At 35.7% G+C, this 25,108-nt stretch overlaps 1 protein-coding gene across 1 annotated transcript; it reads right to left on the bottom strand.

Annotated features, from left to right (window-relative positions):
- Positions 1-1,016: 1,016 nt before the first annotated feature.
- On the bottom strand, positions 1,017-2,638 carry LOC149207512 (uncharacterized). The gene has a single exon (XM_089395766.1). The coding sequence runs from the start codon at positions 2,444-2,446 to the stop codon at positions 1,307-1,309; it is 1,140 nt and encodes a 379-aa protein (XP_089251892.1). The 5' UTR covers positions 2,447-2,638; the 3' UTR covers positions 1,017-1,306.
- Between the last annotated feature and the right edge of the window lie 22,470 nt (positions 2,639-25,108).

The raw sequence follows: 25,108 nt of genomic DNA, 5'->3' as shown, positions 1-25,108 counted from the left end.
AAAAATTCAATTGATGAAGAGACATGTCTCTTGGACCAAGCCTACATGACTTGACTGTCCATAATTAATTGTCAACTTCAAAAATTCATATCTTCGTTTCTAGACCTCCGATTTGAATGATCTTTGGACTGTTGGAATTGGCACGCCAAGCTCTATCACCTCAAATTTTCTCATGCTCAAATTCTTCATGGTTTTGGCCCAAATCCCGATGGGTGCAAAACCACTACCTTGGGTTCCAAGCCCACAAGTGACCATTGTGGTGCTTTGCCCTCCAAACCCTGAACCCTAGGACTTGGAGTACCTCCCAAGCTACACAAACAAATCAACAGAGGGTGAGTTGTACTTTGAATTGCAACACTGTATAATCTGCTTCTCAAACATCTTGACAGGCGGCTGTATGGCTGGTGCCAAAGAAGCCATAGAACTGTTAAAACAGAGGCCTTTACCAGAGATTCTCTGGTCAAAAAAGAGAAACTAGTGAACAGGAAAAGGCATATTTATACAGCTGATCAATTTTCGCAAACTTTCTGAATGTTATTAACTGAAACACATTCCATGCATGTCTCCTTTTATTTTTGCTAATAAAGTGTATATATATAGATGCGATCCGGTACAGGTTACAAAAATGGGATTTCCATCTATCCTCAGATTCTCTCATAAATTTCATAAAGCAAAATACTTGTCCGCTGGTACATTTCCTAACAATACCTACTGTTTCATACCGTTCATAATATTCCCCTGGGCCAACATCATCATACAAAAAGCAAAGACAGTAATTCATTGAATCTAACAGAAATAATTCTGAAACTTCTAGACCAAAATTGCAAAATTCGTTTCTTGCTGAAAGAACTTATCTAGTAACTACAATTCCTCTTGGTTGCTGATGAATAGCCATACTATCTGCAGCTCTTTCTGGGTGGCATACTGAGGTAGTAGACGAGCTTGGTCTTCATTGAAGATTGCGGTATGCATGTTGGTGATGTCCCCTTGAATCTGACGGTGATGTGAACCATCAATCCCTTTGTCCACTGAAAAGCCTGCTACAGATGTCCAGATTGCTGATCTTCATCTCTGCAAATTGCTTGTGTGAGTGCTATGCATTGCCTTCGCCATCTTCCTGGGACTTTCCAATTTCAACTCTAGGCTGTGATGACCACAAAAACCTGGTGCCATTTCTCAAAATTCAGCTCCATGCCATCATCAACAGCATCCTTTCATTCGCGAATGACTTTCTCTACGCCCTCCGATTACTTTTTCCATGGCTTCTAGCCTCATTCCTACAGCTGATACACTGCCTCTCCGCTTGTCAAGGCTTCACTTGGTCGTTCACGGTCCCTAGCGTTGGCCCTACATCTAATTCACTGGATGTATCCATGTCAATGTTCAACTTTCCATCTTTCACGCAACGGTAAATATCTAGCAGAACGGAGGATTTTTCATTCGAATCGACATATATTTCTAAGAAACTTTTTTCTGACATCCTAAGAATGTGTCGAAAATGAATCTTTGTTTCCAAGAACCCCATTGACTTCAGTGCCTTTATTACTCTACACCGAGGAATCAACCTCTTCTCCAAACTGAGATTAAACAAAACTGGATCCTTATCGAAATCAGCCAATGTAAGTCCTGCAAATTTGACCAAAAAATCTACATGATGCTTCAAATTTTCCTCTGAAAGCGACAGAATCTCCGGTCGCCGCCTTAATATCTCCGAAATTTGCTTTTTTGAGAAACCTAAACTATTCAAACAACGTAGCCTTCTATCCATATTTTCTTTCCCTGCCCAGAAAATCATATGCAAAACACGAGCAAACATCTTTGATCCCTTGGGACGCCCAAAATCCTCAGCATGTTTAAATAACTCTAAAACCTTTTCCTCTGAAGCTTGTAGTAAAGCAGGCACCCTCGCCACTAACTCTGATAATTCTTGACCCTTAACACCTAATCTTTGCAAAAGTAAAAACGAGGAATTAAGCTTGTCTTCTGCAGATTCAAATATCTTTGCACGGGCAAGAAGTAGTTTGCAGATATCCTCTTGATTCATGTAAGTCCCAAGGAGAGTGAGCTTAGGCTGTATGTTTCTTTTGGCGCTACGAAACAAGAACGTGGGGCTGTTAAGGACCGCCCTTCGAATATGGGGAAGGTTGGTCAAACCACAGCCTTTTAGCAACTCCAAAACTTCTTTCATATTCCGGGTCGACTTTGCATGAAGGTATTTCCTGTTATGCCTAAAGGCTTTCGAAATTTCTTCAGGTGTTAAACCGCAATTGTTGATAAGAAAATCAGAGACAACCGCACTGCGTAGTGAAGTTGTGGATGATGGTGATATTTCGGTGCAGAAATTGGAGAATGTTAGATGAAATTTGGCGGTAAATGCAAATGCAAGAGCAGAGGTTGCCTTTGATAATGTGTATTGGTTAGTTATCACTCGTTTCAGGATCATCATCGCAGAAGGAGGCGATAAGAATCAATTTCTTGGAGGACAGAACGCCGCAAGAACGAGATGAGTCGATAGCCTTTCGGAGAAGGTTGGAGAGCGCAGCGAAAACACTGGGGTACAGGGTTAGAGTTTTATTAGGGTTCGGTGGCTGTCACACGCAAAGTATAGTCACATGGATAGCCCTGCCGCCTCAGAGTATGGTCATATGGGTACGCCTGTGGTTGTTTTTATATGTATAAAATGAAATTATAATATTATTTTATTTTTGTAATGAGAGCAATTGGTAAGTGGATTGGGCTATTACGTGTATCACAACTTTGGCATGGAAATATTTATTTCTTTAAAAAATTTAAATGTATTCGTAGGATATGATTTTTCTTTTAAATATTTATAGGATAGGATATTGTTATTTTCATTTATGTTTTGGGCCGATATTATTTTGTTTTTATTATTATTTTACTAGAGACGTGAATACTTACACATCCCTTCATATTAGGTTGTAGAATGCGTTTCTCGGCACAATTATTAATTATAAAAAGAATTAATATATCACTTTATAGTTAGAGAACATTGATAGGTATCAAAACACTTATCTTATGATACATCTCACATTTTCAAAATTACAAAAAAGAAACAAAAAAACAATAATTAGCCTAGATTCATCTTAAATCTGGATCTACCAAGCTTGAAGAGGGATCAACTCCGGAGTTAAGATAAATCTAAGCTGATACTCTTGGATTCCATAATGTATTTCCTTAAGACTTTAAATAGGCTTCATCATGACAAACACCATGAGCTACGCAATGCCATGGACTTGTACACCACTCTAATTTTATAGTTTAATTTGACTTGATAAGTTTATAGTTGAAATCATAATTATTAATTTTCTCATTTAATTTTTATAATTTGCATTATTATTATTACTAGCAATTGCAACACATGCTGCAAAGGAAATGTCGTAAGATGGTAGCATAGGAAAGAGTAGCATTGAAGAAAGTAAAAAATTTATGCAATTTTGTTTTTTTATTAGCATTTGTCTGAGAAAAACTTTGAAATTTAAACTTTGCAAAATTGAGTTACAACAGTTAGGAAGGACTGTAGTTTGAGGAATCTCACCAATATTTGTTTTTTCATAAGTATGTTCATTGATAGTGTGTGCTTCTTCATAATATCTCTAGTATGTACATGCCAACTGCAGAAACCAATACAGGTGTGTGTTCTCTTGTGGTACAAGGGCACATTGCTGCTATGGTGCCACCAATAGGTAGATGGAAGGAAAAATGGAACCGAATCCTGAAAGGTCTAGATTGAAAGCATTAGAAACACTATAGTTAGAAGCCCAAGCCATGCATTAAAAGCATATTGTATTCACCAAAGTCTTCAACACAAAATCCTTGTGATAGAGATTGCAGTTTACAAACACCTTATCAACAAAGTGAAATGTCAAGGTTAATGTTAAACAACATCCAAGTACGTAGATTTTCACAGTTCGACATAGTTCAAGTAGGATTCCTGGATTTAAATTGTGTCAATGTTTATAAACAAATTAGAGGCTACTTGGTAATTGATGTGCAGTGTGAGCCTCCAATCATATTGTTTTATGTTAAACAACTTTATGTAATAGTTATCCATAGTACTAATTCCTCTAATGATTAATGCACTTTATTAATGGCATAACAATGTATCACTATGATAGGTTGTACTTTGTAAGAGACTACTACGAAGTCTAAGTATGGTATATAATTCTGATGTTTACGCTAGTGGGTTAAGCATTTCATGAGAAGGAATTTTTTTGGATTTCGAAGTTTCAATGATTGTTGACTATGGGTTGCATTTTGTGATAGTTTTTAATGTATGCAGTTTCCTCACTAACTACAATGGTGTATATGACAGTGTAGTACAAAAGAAAAGTTTTGACATTTACATTGCGGTGCCACTTTTTTGTGCATTTGTTCATACTTTTTATCTGGTGTTGAGCAATAGACTTCTAAGATGGCCTTTCTGTCAATTTCACTCATGCAAAGGCTTATGATAAACCTTATTTCTCTGTACAAATTAATAGGTTACAGACACATGCTTGTATGGAGCCCTATATTATTGTAGCTAACATGCAATTGAGTTGTATGCACCCCATCTTCAAGATATTGCAACCACATTTGTGTTACAGTGTGGAATTTAATGCATTGACTTGCCAGAGCTTGATAAATGGTGGAGGAGTTATTGAATCTTGTCTTACACTGAACAAATACTCCATGGAGTTAAGTGCATCTGGTTATGACAGAAAATTGCACTTTGACAATGAGGCCTCATAGTACTAATCCAAATTTACATTCAATAGACATAAATTACAAACTGGCGGAGATTAAAAAATTGCTTTATGACAAAGTCAATCAAAGCACTGTGCAAACTTACTGCTACAAAATCTGAATGAAATGTGTGCATTGATATTGTGGTGATTTGGAGCTACTGCCACACCATAATACAAACAAAATTGCAAGTTAATTTGTTTTTATCATAAAACACATGGTAATGTTCCAATTTCTTTGGACTTTGGAGTATTGACAAATCATACTACACTATAAATGCAAGTCATTATTTTTTTTATAAAAATATATTTATTATGATCCAATGATTAAATAACTCATGATCATACTAATAACCCTAACTTTACACTCAATAATAAACATAAAAGTTATATTACAAATTAACAGAGTTCAAAGAATTTCATATACCACATTACTTGTATTACATAAGGTTGATTTAAAGAACATACAAAACATGCATAAATATCATGGTGAGTTGGAGCTCTTGCCACAACATAATACAAATATAATTGCAAGTCAATTTGTTTTTATCATAAAATACACAGTAGTGGTTCAATCAGTTTGGAATATTATTGAACACTTAAATTCTCTTATCCTCTATCTACTTGGCACTGCTAACAAAATAAGCTAGCAACCAAAATATGCAATAGCACCCAACAAAAATTAGCAATGATATAGATAATCGGGGTGTTATTTCACTATTGTCAGCCTCCTCATTTTGTTATTACGAGGCCTTAGCATATAAGAATATTGTCCGGATTGATTAATATTACTATCTCATGCCACTGTCAATTTTCAGAAAACAATTGAAACACCAACTTACTGAATTTCAATTCCTCAACACACCTATGGAAGCCATAATAGCAATGAAGACATCCTCACAAATAGTAAGAATCAAACAAGGTAAGATAGCTATCATTATGAAAAGAGATGAAATAAGGTAATGACCCACATCATGGAAGAGAAGTTAACTCATTAGCAAATGGCAATGTACATTGCATTTTATGTTTTTTGGTCATCATCATCATTTACTACGAATCTCCTTCATCCATTGAAGACACTGAAAACTAACAAAACCCAACTATCGTTGGTACCACAATACTTGCTAAGGTTTTGCAAATCGGGTAGCAAGATAAATGAGCTTGACTATAGAGAAAATTTACATGGTTAAATGCACTTGAGCCAAAGATGTTTTGGGATGGGTAGCCTTCCCAAGTAGTCATGGTTACTAGGTGCAAGTCTTGGAATTGATGAGTGATGAGATCAGATGATGCACAAAATGCTAAGTAGATCATTCGAGCATATGACAGAAAATGACACTTTGACATGGAGGCCTCATAGTACTAATCCAAATTTACATTCAACAGACAAATTACAAATTGACGAAGATTAAAAAATTTCTTTACCACAAAGTCAACCAAAACACCGTGCAAACTTACTACTACAAAATCTGAATGAATCATGTGCATTTATATTGTGGTGAGTTAGAGCTATTGCCACACCATAATACAAACATAACTACAACTTAATTTGTTTTTATCCTAAAACACATGGTAACAGTCCAATTTGTCTGGACTCTGGAGTATTGACAAAGCATACTGCACTATAAATGCAAGTCATTACTTTTTATATAAAAATATATTTATTATGATCAAGTGATTAAATAACTCATGATCATACTAATAAACCTAACTTTACACTCAATAAATATAAAAGTTATGTTACAAATTAACAAAGTTTAAAGAATTTCATATACCACATTCCTTGTATTACATAAAGTTGATCCAAAAAAACATACAAACATGCATGAATATTGTGGTGAGTTGGAGCTCTTGCCACAACATAATACAAATAGAATTGTAAGTCAGTTTGTTTTTATCACAAAATACATAGTAGTGTTCCAATCAGTTTGGAGTATTATAGAACACTCAAATTCTCTTATCCTCTATCTACTTGGCACCACTAACAAAATAAGCCAGCCACCAAAATATGCTATAGCACCCAACAAAACTTAGCAACGATATATATAATTGGGGTGCTATTTCACTATGGTTGGCCTACTCATTTTGTTATTACAAGGCCAAAAGGGCCATGCCCATCAAATACTCCACGGAAAAATGTGTCCTTTCTAGAACCGAAGTCCTGCAAGAAGAGATTAAGAAAATATGTTCACGGCTGTCAAAAGTTACATAAAAACTTGCCATTGCCTCTAGAATGATTACTATGTCTACATCATATTAGTGAACAATTAGTTTGCAGACCAATCCATCTAGTGCCAAAATACCATTGCCTTTGAGATAATGACTCTATTGCCTTGGTAATAAAGAGTGTTCCTACCAAAACAAAACCTTCGTATTTGAATGATTTTCTACCTGAAAATCCAATAAAGGTGTTCAAAAGAAATAGTCCAGAAGACAGAGTAAGTATTTTGAGAAAAGCATAGAACCCAGTCCTTGCCAGATTTTTCTTGTGACGACTAACTAAAGCCCAGAAAACACATGGAGTGGCAGATGAGTTTTTCCATTTTTTCCTAAGCATATCTTCTATAAAAATGTTGTATAACTATTATTTGCTTGATCATCTCCACGCACACAAGGCAAATCATCTTCTTCTAGAGGCCTCTTCATTCCTTTCGACAAAAGAGAATTCAACCACCAAAATGTCATCCTATTGAAGAATCCTGCCATGGCAAAAGGAGTCACATTGGGATTTAAATTCAACATTATTTGATCTTCCTCAAAAAACCTCTGACAATAATTGAGATACCCATGATTTCAGTAATCCCTGCCTAGAAAGGGTTCTGACATAATATCATCCTCTGAACTCTTCAAATCCTTTTTTGCAGCACAAATGGGCATCAAGCAACATGTTGGCCATGAAACAAGGATGAGAATAGCCCCATGGGGAATCTCTTTGTCATTGATGAATTTAGTTCAGCTGAAACACAATCCATTGTTCCAAGCAAAAATGACACGATCCACCAAACATGCACGAATGTAGTTACAGGTCGGGTTAGCCAACTCGTTATTGTTAATCCGAGAGTAAACCATGCCAATCCTTGCACTAAAAGTTCAAGACATTCATGCAAGGGAGTTAAATGAAACCCATTTCCCAATTTATCTTGTAAAAACCAAATCTCCAATCCCAAATTAATCGCACCCAACATCTGCAACACATGTACAAAATGGTTTTCGAGGTTTCACATTTCTTAGTATGCTTGTCTGCCTTACCCACTTGATTAGAACAATAGACCAGAATGTCAGCAAGAAGACTAAATGTATGAATGTGATCAGAGCATGTTTGTTGCATGAGGACAAATGGAAGGTGTGTAGTAATTCATAGTTGAGAGATAGGGGTAAAATGCAATTCTCTTCACAACGTTTAGCAGGGTACAATGAGTTCGGGGTGTATAACATGTTTTGAATCTACTAGTCAAGACAAAGCAATAACAATTTCTAGGACCACGACAAGCAAAAAGTTTAGTAACTTGTATCTGAAACCCACTTGTCCATGTAGTGACATAACATATTCAGGCATTCCCTACTCCATTACTTCTTAATCGTAATTCAAAACAACACAAAACCTAGAGTAATAAATATGTTGTCTCATTATTTTTTCCATTGATTTCCCTAGAGTAAGAGAAGAAACTATACTTTTTCTTACAAAGACAATGTTCACAATAAATTATTTTATAAGATACCATCTGAGTCCAACAAAAGCAAGTTGGACACACGATTAAAAAACTGAAAATTTGAGCCCATTGATGCTCCCAAACTTGATATTTATCTGAGAGGATTCAAAGCCACTTCCTTAGTACTCCAACATTTTTGTCTCATGTCAAAAACCTGAGAAGATTAAGAAGAGAGTTCACCCTCGTAACACCATCAAGAGCATACCATTCCTCATCATCACCAATTGAAATATACTCAATAAATTTTCTTCGAGATTGTGTTCTCTCTGGGCCCTTAGGTTCCTTGGAGGTCTTGAATTTGTTTAAATTTTGAGATGCATCATTCAGATCATTAACATTGTTGATTGCGTTTGCACGCTCTAATGTGGGGATATTTATCTCACTAAAGTCTTTTGCGTTCTTGTCGAAATCTTTGCATGAATTTGTAGCTAACAATGAAGTGATCTCTTGTGTCACTGCTTGACTACTAGGGTCATGTTCCACTGGAGTTTTTTTATTTTGGCTCAGATGATAGAGAATTATTGAGGAAAAGACAGAACACTGCACAATCATCCACTTTGGAAGTTGGATATTTAAACCTCCATGCTTGAACAACATACTCCACCAAAGCTCTGGCTGCAGTTATTTGAGGTGTTGATGCCACAATGTCCACAACTTCCTTATTAGACAATACATCCCAAACCTGAGGAAATTTTGAAAAGATTAAATAATGATTTCTAAGGACATTTAAATTACACAAACAAGATATTAACATGGTCTGAAGGCAAGAAGGTATACATATTTGTGTCCAACACTTTACCAAGTTTCTTTTTGTTAGACCAGGAGTAACTCCACAAATAACTTGTTGATTTTCATTAATATAACACATGAATATATACAAAGAGAGGGAGACTATTGGGTTTCATCAACCAATGTCTCTTCGTCTTCCAACTTCTCTTATTTTGTTATTTACAAGATTTACATAGGATTCCTAATCCCAAAGATTAGGTGTTTAACATTCCCCCCCTGAATCTGAAGGGATGTTGGTAAGTCCAAGCATCATTATGTATCTTTCAAACTTTTCCCTTCCAAGTGCTTTGGTGAAGATGTCTGCAATCTGCTCGTTTGTGGAACAATGTCATAGATGGATTATTTTGGCATCAACATGATGTAGAATCAGATGATATTTTGTATTGATGTACTTGGTCCGATCATGGAACTTTGGGTTCTTGGCCAACTTTATTGCAGAAGTGTTGTCAATCAAAAGATGAGTTGAATGCACTTGTTTCTCCTGCAAATCTTCCAAAATTTTCCTAAGCCACACAATTTCCTTCATTGATTCAACTGATACCACATATTTTGCCGCAGTTGTGGAATCTGTTGGTACTGATTGTTTGTGTGACCTCCACAAGACAACTCCCTGATCCAAGACTCATAACATAACCTAAAGTAGATACCCCAATTTTTTTTATTTACATCGAAGTCTGAATCATAGTATCCAATCAAGCTGAAGTCACCCACCTATGTATACTTGAGTCCAAGTTCTTGAGTTCCCTTCAAGTACTTTAGAACTCTTTTTGCAACAAACCAATTACCCTCACAAGGATTTTTCATAAACATGGAGAGGATTCCAACAACAAATGAAATGCTTGGTCTGGTAGTAGTCAGGTAGTTGAGACTTCCTACGAGTTTTCTATACTTCGTTGCATCCTCAAATTATTTTCCTTCAGTGGATGTAGGCTTTAAGTTTTGTTCCATTGGAGTAGTCAAGTGATTGCACTCATCCATGCCAAACTTGTTCAACAGATCTCCAATTTACTTCTTCTAAGAGAGGAATATAAACTTCGGATGTTGGATTACTTCAATACCAAGATAGTAGTGAACATAGCCCAAATCTGTCATTTCAAAACATTTCCTCAGTTCCTTCTTTATGGATGCAATGTAGCTCTCATTGTTCCAATATAAAAGTAAACCAAACTTTTCATGCCCCAAATTTTAACAAGTCAAAACAGATAATTTATTGATTAATGTGTAGTGTTGTGCAAAGGGGAAATATGCGGAAGAACTGTATGGAGGGAGAATGTATACAAAAGTGTGGAACATTGCGGAAAAAAATTTGTATACCTTGTTTTGCACATCAATTCTCTCGCACAACACTTCTTCACACAGATTAAAAACACACTTCATTTAATATTGGATAATAAGTGTTCAATTCACAAATCTGAAATCACCAATGCACTTAGTATTTGGGAAACGTGAATGTCAATATTCATTGATTCTATTTTGATAAATATTTTAAATGAATAAGAAGAATGATGTGGAAAAAACATCGAAATAGGCATATAAATATTGAACACAAATCTAGTCAAAATAAAACATTGGTAAGTAGTGAAACAAGCTAACAAAGTAAATGCTATTAAGCACTCAAACAATGTCCTAATTACACATCGATTTGTCGAATAAACGTTGAAATAAATTGCATTCACTGGTAGGGAAGCTTTGGTTAATTGTAGGATTAAGCCTTATGTTTGTTTATTTTATAACAAAAACATTATTTATTATGTCAAGAGGTATGTGCTTATGTTTACGAAAATAATTGTAAGGTTAAATTCCATTACATTAATAAATAAAATGAAACATGAATAGGATTACCTAATGTTTTTTCACCTTCTATAGTTAACTATCTTCAAGCAAAATAAATTATGGATACAAGAAAAACAAATAGTTGACATAAATAGAATTTAAATAATGTTTTGAGCATAAATAAAAGACAAATTCTCACTAGCCCACAGGGCTTTGGATTGACGGTGAATGGGTGCACTGTTAAGGCACTCCTTGCAATAGGTCACTGGTTCAAATCCCCCGTGGGTGCTTACCTACCAAAAAAAAAAAAACAAATTCTCACTAAGTGCCTTTAATGATCATTAAAAATTCAAGACATTTTTTGAACTTTCTTGAAAAATGGCTAAAAATATAAAAAATAAGCCCTTACATCAAGAGATATGGTTACGTAAATTAAGGTAAATGATTAAGATGCTTAATCAAGTGAAGCCAAGTCATGCTAAAGTTTGAAAGTATAATTTAATACATTACGTAATCTTTAATTTAATTAATGTTAGTTTAGGCATAAATTTTATTTCTCTTTCCATGGTAGCGATGGTGCAATTGATCTTCCTTGACATGAGTATTAATTGATTGAAATGATAACTAAATCATGTATTTTATTATATACTTCTAAGCTCCATAAGAATCAACCAACATCTACTTTTAGGTTGACAATGTGAGAAATTATTGTTAGTGTTCTGGTGTTCAATATAAGGCCATGCTCCTCTGCTTCAATGTATATACAATATTAGGCATGCTTCATTATTTCATAGAACGTCTCATGTGGATCTCCCAACCTTGGTAATGATTTTAATTTTTAATACTACTAATAATTAGTAATACAATTTGTTTCTCCCATTGCATGCTCAATACAAGGATTCTCAGGCATAAAGGTTGTCCAGTTAAGCTCTTACAAACATGCTTGCATATATTTTCTTGAAATCTTACTATAATAGCAAGTATATGTGAGCATAACTTCTAACTAATATTAATTATTCAATATTAAGTTTTTATTATAGCACTTTAACTATAAGTTAAATCAAGTAAATTTCAAGGTTTAACATCTAGTATGGGTTTTTGTAGGGTGAAAACATGGCAAGATACATTATGAAGAAGTTAATGACTTTTTTCAAAGATAAGAACAAAACCATTAAGTGATCATGAATGGCATGTAATGTTTGTATATAACTATTAGAAACATAAAACAATTATTTGTTTCAAAAGAGAATCCAATTGATTGATAATATGCGCACAAAAAAACAATATCCTATACAAACATTTGCATTATATTGTGATGCTTAAGAAGGGATACCCAGTTTTTGCAATTATTAAAGCCAACTACACTTACATTATCTCAATAATCAACCACTATCTTATTGACATGCAAAATGTGTATCCTTACTTTTATATATGCTATTGGAAATTGATACATAAATTTAAAAAAGAATGAAGACTTATTAATATTTTAAATTTGATTTAGTTGGAATATGTGTTTTTTTTAAATAATGTATACCCATCCAAAAAAATTATCAAATTTCCATGAATGACTTATTAATTATTTTTGTTTAAATTGAGTATAATTGAAACATACTTCAAAAGTGTATATATAACAATTCAATTTTTTTATTCTTTTATAAAATTTGGCTTTAGAGCATACTTCAAAAGCATTTATAACAATGCTAAGCAAAATTGTTGATAATCAATGGTTCAATTCCATTTCTTTGTCATGGTTAAGATGGGCCATGTGTCAGAAATTCAGTGTTGCTAGTGGAAGGAGCTGCGCAGCCCTACAACAAATGCAACAAAAAGCACGCAACAGCACGTAGCTACCCCTCAGCGGCCTCCTGCTGCTGAGGATCGAGCATCATGGACTCATCAGAGGATGGAGAGCCTCTTTTAGACCAACAACAAGAAAATGAAGGAACAACAAAAGCTTTCGTCTCTCTCATTTCTGCAATGGGCCCGGCAAAGAACTGACCATCAGTCACAAAGTTTGTTAAAAGATTGGAAGACAACCCTGAAATTTCACTCCCGCGTGCCCTTCCTTGTAAAGCAGCACTTTCTCTGGCGGAACGCGGATTAGTTGGGCAGTTTATTGAGTTATGGCCATCGCCCAAAACTGTCCAAAAATGGATAGAAAGGAACTGCACTGCATCAGTAGATGGGAAAATCTCAATCAAGTTATGTGGAAGAGGATACTACACCTTTCACTTTGAAACCAAGGAGGATCGAGATTTGATATTTAAGAATGGACCTTACTTTATGGATACAAGGGGACTGTATTTAAACAGATGGACGCCGGATTTCGATCCAGAAATGGATGTACCCAATGATGTCCCTGTTTGGGTCAGATTGCCACATCTTCCCCTCCACTGTTGGGGAGATGACTCAGTTAAAGCCATAGGAAATGCAGTTGGGAAATGCATAGACAGGTGTGAGCCAAAGGAAAATATGCATGCATGCGCCAGAATCTGTGTAAAAGTGGATCTAGGGAAAGGGCTTCAAGAAGCCATCAAAATCAAAGTGGATCAGTGGACGCATGTACAACAGTTGGATTATGAACAAATCCCCTTCAAATGCAAGGTATGTCACGAATATGGCCATTTCGCTAATAGATGTACAAAAAAAAAAAAATGAAAATGAGAAGATTGAAGATCCGGAAAACAAATGGGAACACGTTAAAAAAAAAAAAGACATTCCACAAACAACCAAATCATCCTTCCTCGCAGCCCTCCATATCCTCTTATCACCACCCTCTACCACCAAAAGCAGCCAACAATCCTCTTACTAGTCCCAATCCTTTTGAGCCACTAGATCCTTCAGCCCCCCCATCCCCTGGACCTAGATCCAGATCCAAATCCGCCCACCATACTCCCAACCCCCCTTCATCCCCTCTGGTCTCAAACACCCATACTTCACCCCCCCCTAGTGGATAGTATCCTAACAAGAAAACAGTCAAAGGAAGCAATCCCAAATGTAGAATATAAAAAAAAAACAAGAAGAAAGACAAACAAAGCGCTGAGGGACGAAGCAGCAGCAAAGGAAATGGCATTAGGAACGCAGCAACCTATGGAAACCTTCTTAGGAAGGAGTATAGGAAACAACGAAAAAAGCCAGCAAAGAGGGAAAGGACCCATGCACCACCCAACAAGCAAATAATGATAATGGTCTCCTAGAATTGCCGAGGAATGGGAACATCCTTCAAAGAAAATGCCACAAAAGGCATTCTGGGAAAAGAAAATCCAAACATCCTTATGATTCAGGAGACAAAAACAAATAGCCAAGAAACTGAAAATATCAAAAAAAAAATCAAAAATTATGAAGGGGAAGCAATACAGGCAACAGGAGCGTCAGGAGGTATTTGCACAATATGGAAAAAAGGAATATGGGAATTAATACAACACAAAAAAGATCAGCATTGGATACAAACGGATCTAATGCAAATCAATACAAAAGAGAAGTATAGTGTCATAAACATATACGCCCCAAATCACTACAAGGAAAAAGAGCAATGTTGGGCCACCATAAAAGAAGCACTAAAAGAAATGCAAGCTGGGAAAATAATCCTAGGAGGAGATTTAAATTTGGTAAGAAGTATAGAAGAAAATTTTGGAGAACATATCACACAGACCCATCCAGGGATGCTCTAGAAGAAATAATGGAACAACACAATTTAATAGACATCCCACCAAGCAACGAGAAATACACCTGGAGCAATAAAAGAGTGGGAAAAAGCAACATAAAAGAAAGGCTGGATAGAATCCTGATACAAGAAAACATAGCAGCAGTGTACAGCTCCATCAAATCAAAAATTTTACACACCACGGCATCTGATCATAAACCGGTGGCAATAGTCATGGGAAAAATGGAAAACCAAGGACCGCTCCCATTTAGATACAGCTCAATTTGGGACAACAACACAGAAATCAGTGAATTAATCAAGGAAGCATGGGAGCCAAGAGTAACAGGATCACCACAGTATATTTGGGAGACAAAATTAAAAAATGTAAAAGCCAAGCTAAAGGAATGGGCAAGAGCAAATGAAATAAATAAATAAAAAATGAAAAAAATAAAAAAGAGTTACAGCAAAAAATGGACAGCATGCAAATTGAAAAAGAATGCAAAGAAGAAGGCACGCAAGATTATCTAAGAGAGAAGGAAATTTTTTGGGAAATATATAGGGAAAACAAGAAAGAAGAAGAGGCCAGATTGAAATCCGGAAACTTGTGGCTCAAGGCAGGGGATAAAAATACATCATTTTTCCACAACACAATGAAGATTAGAAGAGCAAGAAGCCAAATAGAAAAAATACAGGTTGAAAGTCAAGAGGTCAAGGGCGCGGAGGAACTAAAAAAAGCATCCCACAAGCACTTCAAAAACTTACTTTCAGCAAATGAAGAAACGGCTGAATATGAAGATTTCCTAAAGCACAAAAAAAAAAATTAAAAGAGATCAAAACGCAGAAATGTGCAAAGAACTCACAGTAGAAGAAGTAGTGACGGCTATATGGAGCTTGCATCCGAACAAAGCCCCAGGGCCAGATTGTTTCACAATAGCTTTCTATAGATTTCACTGGTATACAATTAGAAATGACTTCTTAAGAATGGTGAAGAATGTCTTCAAAAAAAAAAAAGGAGGCAACACAAAATCCTCCTACCTTGCTCTAATCCCAAAAAAACCAAACCACTCCACTTTCAACAGGTTTCACCCTATCTCTCTTTGCATTTCCTCTTATAAGATAATAACAAAAATAATTGCAAATAGAATCAAGGAAGTGCTTCCAATAATCATATCTAAAAATCAAGGAGGATTTGTGCCCAACAAGCAAATCATAGATAATGTAATTATTGTACAGAAAGTTGTACACTCTAGTATGTTAATGCAAGAAAAAGGCAGTATAATCAAACTAAATATGGCAATTGCATTTGATAGGGTTAGCCATCCATATCTAATGGTTGTCTTCCAGAAACTTGGTTTCTCAAGAGAAATAATAGAAGTCATCCAAGCATGCATCTCTACTCCATGGATTGCCCCCCTCATAAATGGAAGGCCCGGTAAATTTTTTCAAAGCACAAGAGGCCTTAGGCAAGGATATACTCTCTCTCCCTTCCTATATATTATAATGGCAGAAACTTTAAGCAGAGCTTTGGAAAAACAAAGAAAGGAAAGAAACATCACAGGGATCAGAATAGCAAAAGGAGTAAAAATAATAAACCACTCACTTTTTGTTGATGACACATTGCTGTTGGGAGGGGCATCAACAATAATAGTAAGGAGGTTCAAAAAAAATTTGGATGATTTTTTACAGGTTTCAGGTGGGCTATTAAACAATACAAAATGCAGAATATATGGATGGAATACCCCTTCCAGAACCATGCAAAGGATCTCACAAATCTTAGAAATCCTCGTTCAGGAAAAATGGACACACTTCTTTTACCTGGGACTTCCAATCTCAAGAGAGAACATGAAGGCAGAAATATGGACTAAACAGATTAAAAAAATGAAAAATAAAATACAAAGTTGGGGTATGATGTGGCTAAATATGGTAGGAAGGGTAATATTAATCAAAGCACTCCTTGCAGCACTTCCTATCTACCAATATGCAATAATCATGGCCCCAGCAAGTGCCCACAAACAAATGGAGTTAATTTTAAGAAGCTTCTTATGGCAGGGGGGGAAGCAAGAAAACAAAAAATTCAGCCTAGTTAGGTGGGAGCAAGTAGTGCTACCATATGAACAAGGAGGCCTATTAATTCAGATACCTGGGCTCATGAATGTAGCCCTGGGAATGAAAATAGTATGGAGACTGATCACAGGAAAAGAGAGCTAGTGGAAAAAAACTCTCATCTCAAAATACATGGATGGCTCTAGAAAAAGGTTTCTCAATGGAAATATCCCAATAAGACAATGTACCCAACCATGGAAGCTAGTAAAAAAAACAATTCCTCTAATGAGTAGCTACATCTCTAAAATCCCAAGCAATGGAAAAACGATATCGATTTGGGAGGACAGAATCATGGGAAAGGAACCACTGCAGACTCATCCAGAAATTGAAGGCATCCAAGAGTGGATGAAAGGAAAAGGTCTCAACACTTTACACTCAATCTCTCTATGGAACCAAAAGGAATGGCAAGACTGGAAAATTTCAACAATTCCTGCAAACCTGGAAGGGCAATGGAGCAAAATCAGGCAGCTCCTAAAAGGGGCAGCACCAATCAACTATGACGAGGAAGATGATTACCTCTGGGATCCAAGTGGTGGGCATTACACGGTTAAGACTGGATATAAAATTTTACAAGAACAACCAAATCAACAAAATTGGGACTCTTGGAAAATAGCTTGGAAATCAGAAAGTTTGCCTAAGATCAAAATGTTCATCTGGACTCTTTTAAAAGGGAAAATCTTGACCAGTGAAAACTTAAAAAAAAAAAAAAGGCTTTCAACGCCCATCACGATGCCCATTATGCTTGCAGGCTGAAGAAAACATACAACATTTATTCCAAGAATGCATTTTTGCCAAAGAATGTTGGCAACAGTTGATAAGCCCCTTGGAAATAAGTATAAATTTTGAAAAGCCTTTGCAGGATTTTCTTCAAGCTTTTGAGAAGCCTATCCATATACAACAAAGAAGAAAGTCACAATTCAGAGAATATGGAAATGCATTCCAGTAGTTCTATGTTGGCAAATTTGGTTGACACGAAACAAGTGCATTTTCAAAAATCAAACTCCAAAAATAGGGAAGACCCTCTCAAAAACATGAGGATTAACTTCTGAAATCCTCAACGTCAAAGGAACAGCACCAACAGATTACAACACTCTTCAACAAGAAGAGCGAGATTGGCTCAGCAAAGCCATAATAAATAACAATGGGCAAAAAGGACAGAGGAAGATAAACTCAGGAAATATATGAAAAATAAGAATGAGGGAAGAGGAACTCGCAAATTGGAGGAAAAATCAAAATAGATATTGCCTATACTTTGATGGGGCCTCAAAGCATAATCCGGGAAAGGCAGAGGCAGGGGGAATAGTCCTTGACCTTGATGGAAAAGAAAATGTCACATATGAATGGGGACTAGAACAAATCTCAAATAATAAGGCAGAAGCATACAGCTTGTTGATGGGAACAAGAATCATCAAAAAAAGAGAAATACAAAATCCTATAATAATAGGAGACTAAACCATAATAATAGAGGCAATGGCCCGAAACAAAAACCCAAGCAATGAGTTCATGAGCAAAATTTTTAGAAGAATCAGGAAAAACTTAGAAGGATCTAGCGATGTAACCTTCAAACATGTCTTGAGAATACACAATCAACAGGCGGATTATTTTGCAAACCAAGTAGTGAAAAAAAAAAGAAGGGAATGTTCGTGAAAATCAGGAGGAATACCACAACTCTGTTCCATAATAATCAACGAAAAATCACAAGCATGGAGCCCACCAAAAACAAGGAACAAAGCACAATGATAAAAGAAATAAATCATAAAACAACAGTCAGAAATCAACAAAGGACACATCACTACAGTGAAAGGCAGAAAATCACGAGAAGGCAAAGGAAACATCATGGAAGTTCATAAATTTGCATGAGCAAGGGCAGGCAGGACGATCACAATTCTGGCCACAAGAACCAAGTAGCAATCTATCCCATCGATGGCAAACTAAAGGTTGCACACAACTGCTATAAGAACAGAGGGTGCATGAACAATAAACGCAGCGCCAGTATACAACAAAATATCAGTCATGAAGAGATCTTCATCTCCCCTGTCCATCGCATAGTGTTATTGTCGTTTCTAAGCCCCCCCTGCTATCTCTCTCAGTCCGCGGCGTTCTCTTCACCTCCTCTGTTCAGCGCACAGTTTTCTTCTTAAGATCCTACCTACCTTCTTACCCAGCCCACGCTTCCAGCATCTCGTCACTCCCTCCAAACAGCGACTCTCCATTGCAGCGCAAAGCCTCTCTGAGCATTCCCACCTACCATCTGCCCCTCCCTTCATTTCAGCCCTCCTCCCTGACTGTCATAACCAAACTTTGGCCCTCTTTTATTTCTGTCATTCACAGGGACAAAGCTACAGTAGGCAGGAAAGTGCAGGACAAAAGAAACGAGGTCAGCATCAGCAGAGGAAGTGTTATCTCAGGGAAAACAAGATCCAGGAAACACAACAAAACAAGGAGAAGTAAGCAGAGCAAGAGGAAGAACAAGAAATCAAAACAAATGGAATTCAACCCCATTGAAAAGGCAGCAAGGAATGATGCATGTCCAGCATGCAAAGCGAACAAATTCATGATCCAACAACTGCAAGAGTCACTCAAGGATGTCAGAAAAAAAATGAGAATGGAGTATAGCTACTAGAAAAGAAACATGGCAATGCAGAAAGAAGAGATTATGGCACTAAAAACCAAATGCAAACATCTAGAAGAAGTAGTGGCATATTACAAAAACAACACTATGAGCAATGAAGGAGAGAATTCGGTCAATTATGACAAGAAGAACAGCCAACTGAGGAACAATCAGTCTACAAGCCATGAAAAAGTATCAGAGAATCCATGCTATGTAAATTTCTTTTCCTAGTAGGTCAGTTTGTTAGGCAATACTAAAAAATAGTCATAAAAATACATGAAGTTTTGAACTCAAGCATAGGAGATGGGACGGCGCTCCTATCTCATTGCTTAGTTGTTTATCATGCTACAGTCAATTGTAACAGGAGCTTGCTCCATCAAAGCTTTTGGTAATATATCAACTACCCGACCTTGTTAAAAAAAAAAGAAAAAAAAAAAGAAAAAAGAAAGAAAGATGGGCCATGTGTCCAAGATGTCCACATCATGCTTGTTGGCGTTTCATCATGCTAGGAAGAGTTTCTAGTGAAAATGCACCAAGTCAAACCCATCCTTAGTATCATTAATAATAATGTCATTATCGATTTCCATGTGTAATAAAGTTGAAAATGTAAATAAAATAAATAAATTGTTAAGTTCAGTATAATTAAGAAACATGTTGAACTATTCTAAAATAATGTATATAAGAAAAAAGAAAATATTATAGTATTATAAATTTATATTTGTGTTTTATATGACAAAGTTTATATTTATTAACCAAATTAATAAAGTTATGAATATATATAACAATCTTGTGACTATATATATACAGCAATCTTGTGACTACAAATTTACAATTATTCTTGATTGAGACTTATAAATATATCCATTAATCAAACAAATGAATTCTTCAACTCAGTTATTTAAAATGGATTCATAGATGTCCAACAACCAATGGAAAATCAAGGCTTTCTATTTTAAATTGTAATGCACTAAAAACTCATGTCTCAATATTCTCACCTCAAAACTCATTAACACATGATATAAAAGAATACATTCATTCAAAAAATAAATTAGAAAACAATATTTTACTAAACTCATCACCAAATAAGGGCTTATTGTTTATATTTTTTAGCCATTTTTCATGAAAGTTCAAATTCCCCTGCCAAGCTAGAGGGGAAGGTTGTAAGTTAAAATCAACTACAAGTTTTAAGGTCAATTCATATTGGAGTAAATTTACAGTTAAACATCCACTTTAGGATGTAAGTTGAAATTAAAACAATTTTTATGGTTGCTTAAAATTGGAGTTTTCAATAAGGATTTATTTTCATTTTTAAATTTAAATATATTTTAAGAAAAAATCAATAAAGTTGAAAGTATTTTTCAAAAGGCTAGAAAATTTATTTTCATTTTTAAATTTAAATATTCAAAAAAATCAATAAAATTGAATATCCTTGGAGCTCATTTTACTTAATGGTAGGGGTGAAATGTTCAAAATTTAACCCTCTCATCTCCCCTAAGGGGTTCATCCAATCATAGAAGTATAATTTACAAATCACCCTCCAAAAAAATTCAAAACATCATTTATGTAAATACTTTTAAATGTGAAAAGAATGACTAATTTCTTAATAAGAGTCAAAATATCATATTAATTCTACCTACATATATATCTTCAACAAAAATTAATCCCAATCTACCTATGGTTGTTTACATGCAAGTTGCAACTTATATATGAATTTTGAGCTTGCAAATTTTCGAGCCTCGTCACCTATGTGAATTTCAAGCCTAGACACATTCGCATCAGACGCATCCACAATTTCATTGCACATCCCCAATTTATGATTTTCACGAATTAGTATAAGTTTAAATTGATGGACCCTTGGCACAACCTAACATTGTTCATGGGAATATGATGAATAAACTCATATTACAAAAGAAGAAGATTACAAAATATTGCAAGTTGCAACCATGTACCGTAAGGAGTTGTGGTGGCCATCATGTAAGGATTCTTTTGAAGAAAGAACAAATCAAAATGTCTATGGAAGTACAATAAGATGGCAATCTAGGACAACCTTTATAGTCATGTTGGAAGAGAAGTGATAACCATTCATGTTACACTAGGGTGGCTTTTATTTTCTGAAATTATAAAAGAGATCAATGCTATCTATGATTTGAATCTCCAACTGGAGGTATCCATCTTATGTGTTGCTTCCCCATTACATCCATTTTCATGAGATTAAATTTGTTGGCATACAAATTTTAACGAGTGTTCTTCCACAATATTAAAAGGAATCATTTCACATGTCTCCACTAATTTTTATATTCATATTTATTTACAATCAAAAGTGTTTATTCTTCAAGAAAATCATCTCTTCCTTTGAAAAGGAACTGCGAATAGAAGTTACTAGATGCTTTGAACCCTACTTCAACGTCAGTCAACCTCTATCAATTATGTATAAATAAAGTGCAACTAAGTTACATTTTAAACCTTTCAAGAATTACTACTTGATGTGGATAGACCGCAATTAGAATCCTATAGGTTACAACAACTCAAAACCCTTCACGCTATTCCAAAATTATGCAATTTGAGGTATATTTATATATGATCTTTAATATTTCCAACATTCGAGACTTCAATTATTGGTGTTGAGAAACCCTTATTATAGGATGTGAACATCGCTGTATCAATACTTTTAATTGAAAGTTTTATATTTGTCATGACTAGGGCTATAAATGGGAACCTATATAAACACAAGTTCAAGGATTTTGCTGGAGTTTGAGGGTTGCAAAAAAGTTCAAAATGGAGATATGTAGTGTAGACTTGAAGGTGAAAGATAGCAAGAAGGTTGGGGTTATTTTGTATTATAAATCTATTGGGACCATGGACAACTTTGTCTCTCTCTACCAGGTAACTCCTTTCCTAATGTTAGGTCTTCATGCCATTGAACTTTTCAAGTTAAAATTTAGCATTGTTTCAAATTTTTTAACCCTAAACCTAGCCCTCCAAATGCCATCTTTCATGGCACTCCTATTTTCCATTTCACATTGTATATGTCAATGAATGTAATTTCTCATTATTATGTCTTTGTTGAAAACAATGATTATGATGAATTGTCAAATTCATTTCTTCTCTAGTTTTCCTCTTCTATGAGATCAAAAACAATGGTAGCTTTACTCTTTTATGAGATCAACAACATTGGTCACTACTGGAAGAAAACTCTATTTATATGAAACATATAGGGGTTACTCACCATCACAATGGAAACTTCAACTATACAACCTTCTAAATCCCACTTTCTATAACTCTTCCCCAAGTTTAGAAACTCTATGATTTGTCAACAAAAATACACATCTTCTCCATTACAATTTGCAAATCAAACCTGTTCAATCAATCTCACTGGTTTAATGATTTTTTATGAAACTAATCATGTTTCTTACTATGTTAATATTACAATTTTTCATTATTCGCATAGGTCCCATCACCATATTTTCTTAACTCTACTATGAACTCTAGTTTTGAAGTCATAGTAGTAATGGTCTTTCTGCATATTTCATTGATTTGGTAGTGATAGATTAAATCTCCATTAATCTTGACTGTCAGGCCAGGCAGTAACTCCATTAGGCAGAAAAGATGATTCGATTTATTACATTAGGTAGCTATTGTTATATACAAGAATGTGACTGCTCAGTTCATCTTCTGATGACTGTTCACATTCCAGATTCACCCAATCGCAGAGGATTAGGTGTCAACATTCCCCCCCTTAATCTGAAGGGATGTTGGTGAGTCCAAGCATCATTCTGAATCTTTCAAGCTTTTCTCTTCCAAGCGCTTTGGTAAAGATGTCTGCAATTTGCTCATTTGTGGAACAATGACGGAGATGGATTGTTTTGGCCTCAACATGATGTCGGATCAGATGATATTTAATATTGATGTGCTTTGTACGATCATGGAACTTTCGGTTCTTGGCCAACTTTATTGCAGAGGTGTTGTCAATCATGAGTGGAGTTGATTGTACTTGTTTTACCTGCAAATCTTCAAGAATTTTCCTGAGCCACACAATTTCTTTCGTTGCTTCAGCTGCTGCCACGTATTCTGCTTCTGTTGTGGAATCTGCTGGAACTGATTGTTCGCGTGATCTCCAAGAGACAACTCCTGATCCAAGACTCATAGCATATCCTGAAGTAGATACCCCAGTTTCTTTGTCTCCATCAAAGTCTGAATCAGAGTATCCAATCAAGCTGAAGTCGTCCACCTGTGTATACTTGATTCCAAGGTCTTGAGTTCCCTTCAAGTACCTTAGAACTCTTTTTGCAGCAGACCAATGTCCCTCACAAGGCTTTTGCATAAACCTGGAGAGGATTCCAACAGCAAATGAAATGTCTGATCTGGTAGTAGTGAGGTAGATGAGACTTCCTACAAGCTGTCTATACTTTGTTGCATCCTCAAATTCCTTTCCTTCAATAGATGTGAGCTTTAAGTTTTGTTCCATTGGAGTAGAAAGAGGATTGCACTATGTCATGCCAAATCTGTTTAACATCTCCAATGTATTTCTTTTGAGAAAGAAATATGGATTTTGGATGTTGGGTTACTTCAATGCCAAGATAGTAATGAACATAGCCCAAATCAGTCATTTCAAAACTTTTCCCCAATTCCTTCTTTATGGATGCAATGTAGCTTTCATTGTTCCTTGTCATTAAAAGATCATCTACATATACCACAAGATATACAACTGTTTTGCCAACTTTCTTGACAAATAAAGTTGCATCATCAAGATCAAAATGATTGAAGTTGAGTTTCAGAAGATGCTCAGTTAGTTTTTCATACCAGGCTCGCGGTGCTTGTTTGAGGCCATACAAGGACTTCAAAAGTTTGCATACTTTTTGTTCATGTCCTTTCACAGCAAATCCTTCAGGCTGGGACATAAAAACATTCTCTTTTAGGTCTCCATTCAAGAAGGCAGTTTTTACATCCATTTGATGGACTTTCCAACCGTTCTGAGCTGCTAGTGCAAAGAGTGTCCGGATGGTGGCCCATTTTGCTGTGGGGGAAAAAGTTTCCTCATAATCGACCCCTTCCTTCTGTGCAAAACCTTTTGCCACAAGCCTAGCTTTGTGCTTGTCAAGTGAGCCGTCAGATTTGTACTTGTTCTTGTAGACCCACTTGTAGCGAATTGGTTTGGTTCCAAATGGAGGATCAACCAGCTTCCAAGTGCCGTTCTTTATGAGGGCATCATACTCCTTTTGCATCACTTCTTTCCATTCATCATGAGAAGCTGCTTCTTTGAAGGAAGTTGGTTCAAAATCTGTAGACAAGTTCAATTCACAATCATAAGAAACATCCATATCAACTGGTGAATTAGAGTCATCTACATCACCTCCATTTTGTCGGTTTGAATTTCTGGTTCCTGTTTTTCCAATTTCATTAGGATGAACACTTTCAAGTGTCTTTGTCAGCCACTTTGGGGGACCTTTCTGAGATGGTCCGGGCTACTCTGTTGATTGAGTTGGGACTGAATCAAGATTGAGTCTCCCAATTCTATCAATTACATCACTTAAAGCATCATCCGTTGTTGGAATTTCATGCAGGGGAAATTGTTCTTCAGAAGAAGATTCCACATGTTGATCTAGTATAGGAATCCCCCCTTCAAGATGTGGAATCTGATTATCAAATTCTTGAAATGATTTCGTTTTTGCGAATCTATCCAAGCGATCAAGTTGCCGCTCAACAACATTGTCAGATTTAGATGATTCAAGAAAAA

Source organism: Pinus tabuliformis, chromosome 1_2, assembly GCF_031772625.1.
Source record: "Pinus tabuliformis cultivar Carrire ecotype Pingquan chromosome 1_2, CPIR1, whole genome shotgun sequence".
NCBI classification, from domain to species: Eukaryota; Viridiplantae; Streptophyta; class Pinopsida; order Pinales; family Pinaceae; genus Pinus; species Pinus tabuliformis.
The sequence above is the reverse complement of the archived record's forward strand: the minus strand, read 5'-3'. Positions and strand labels throughout refer to the sequence as shown.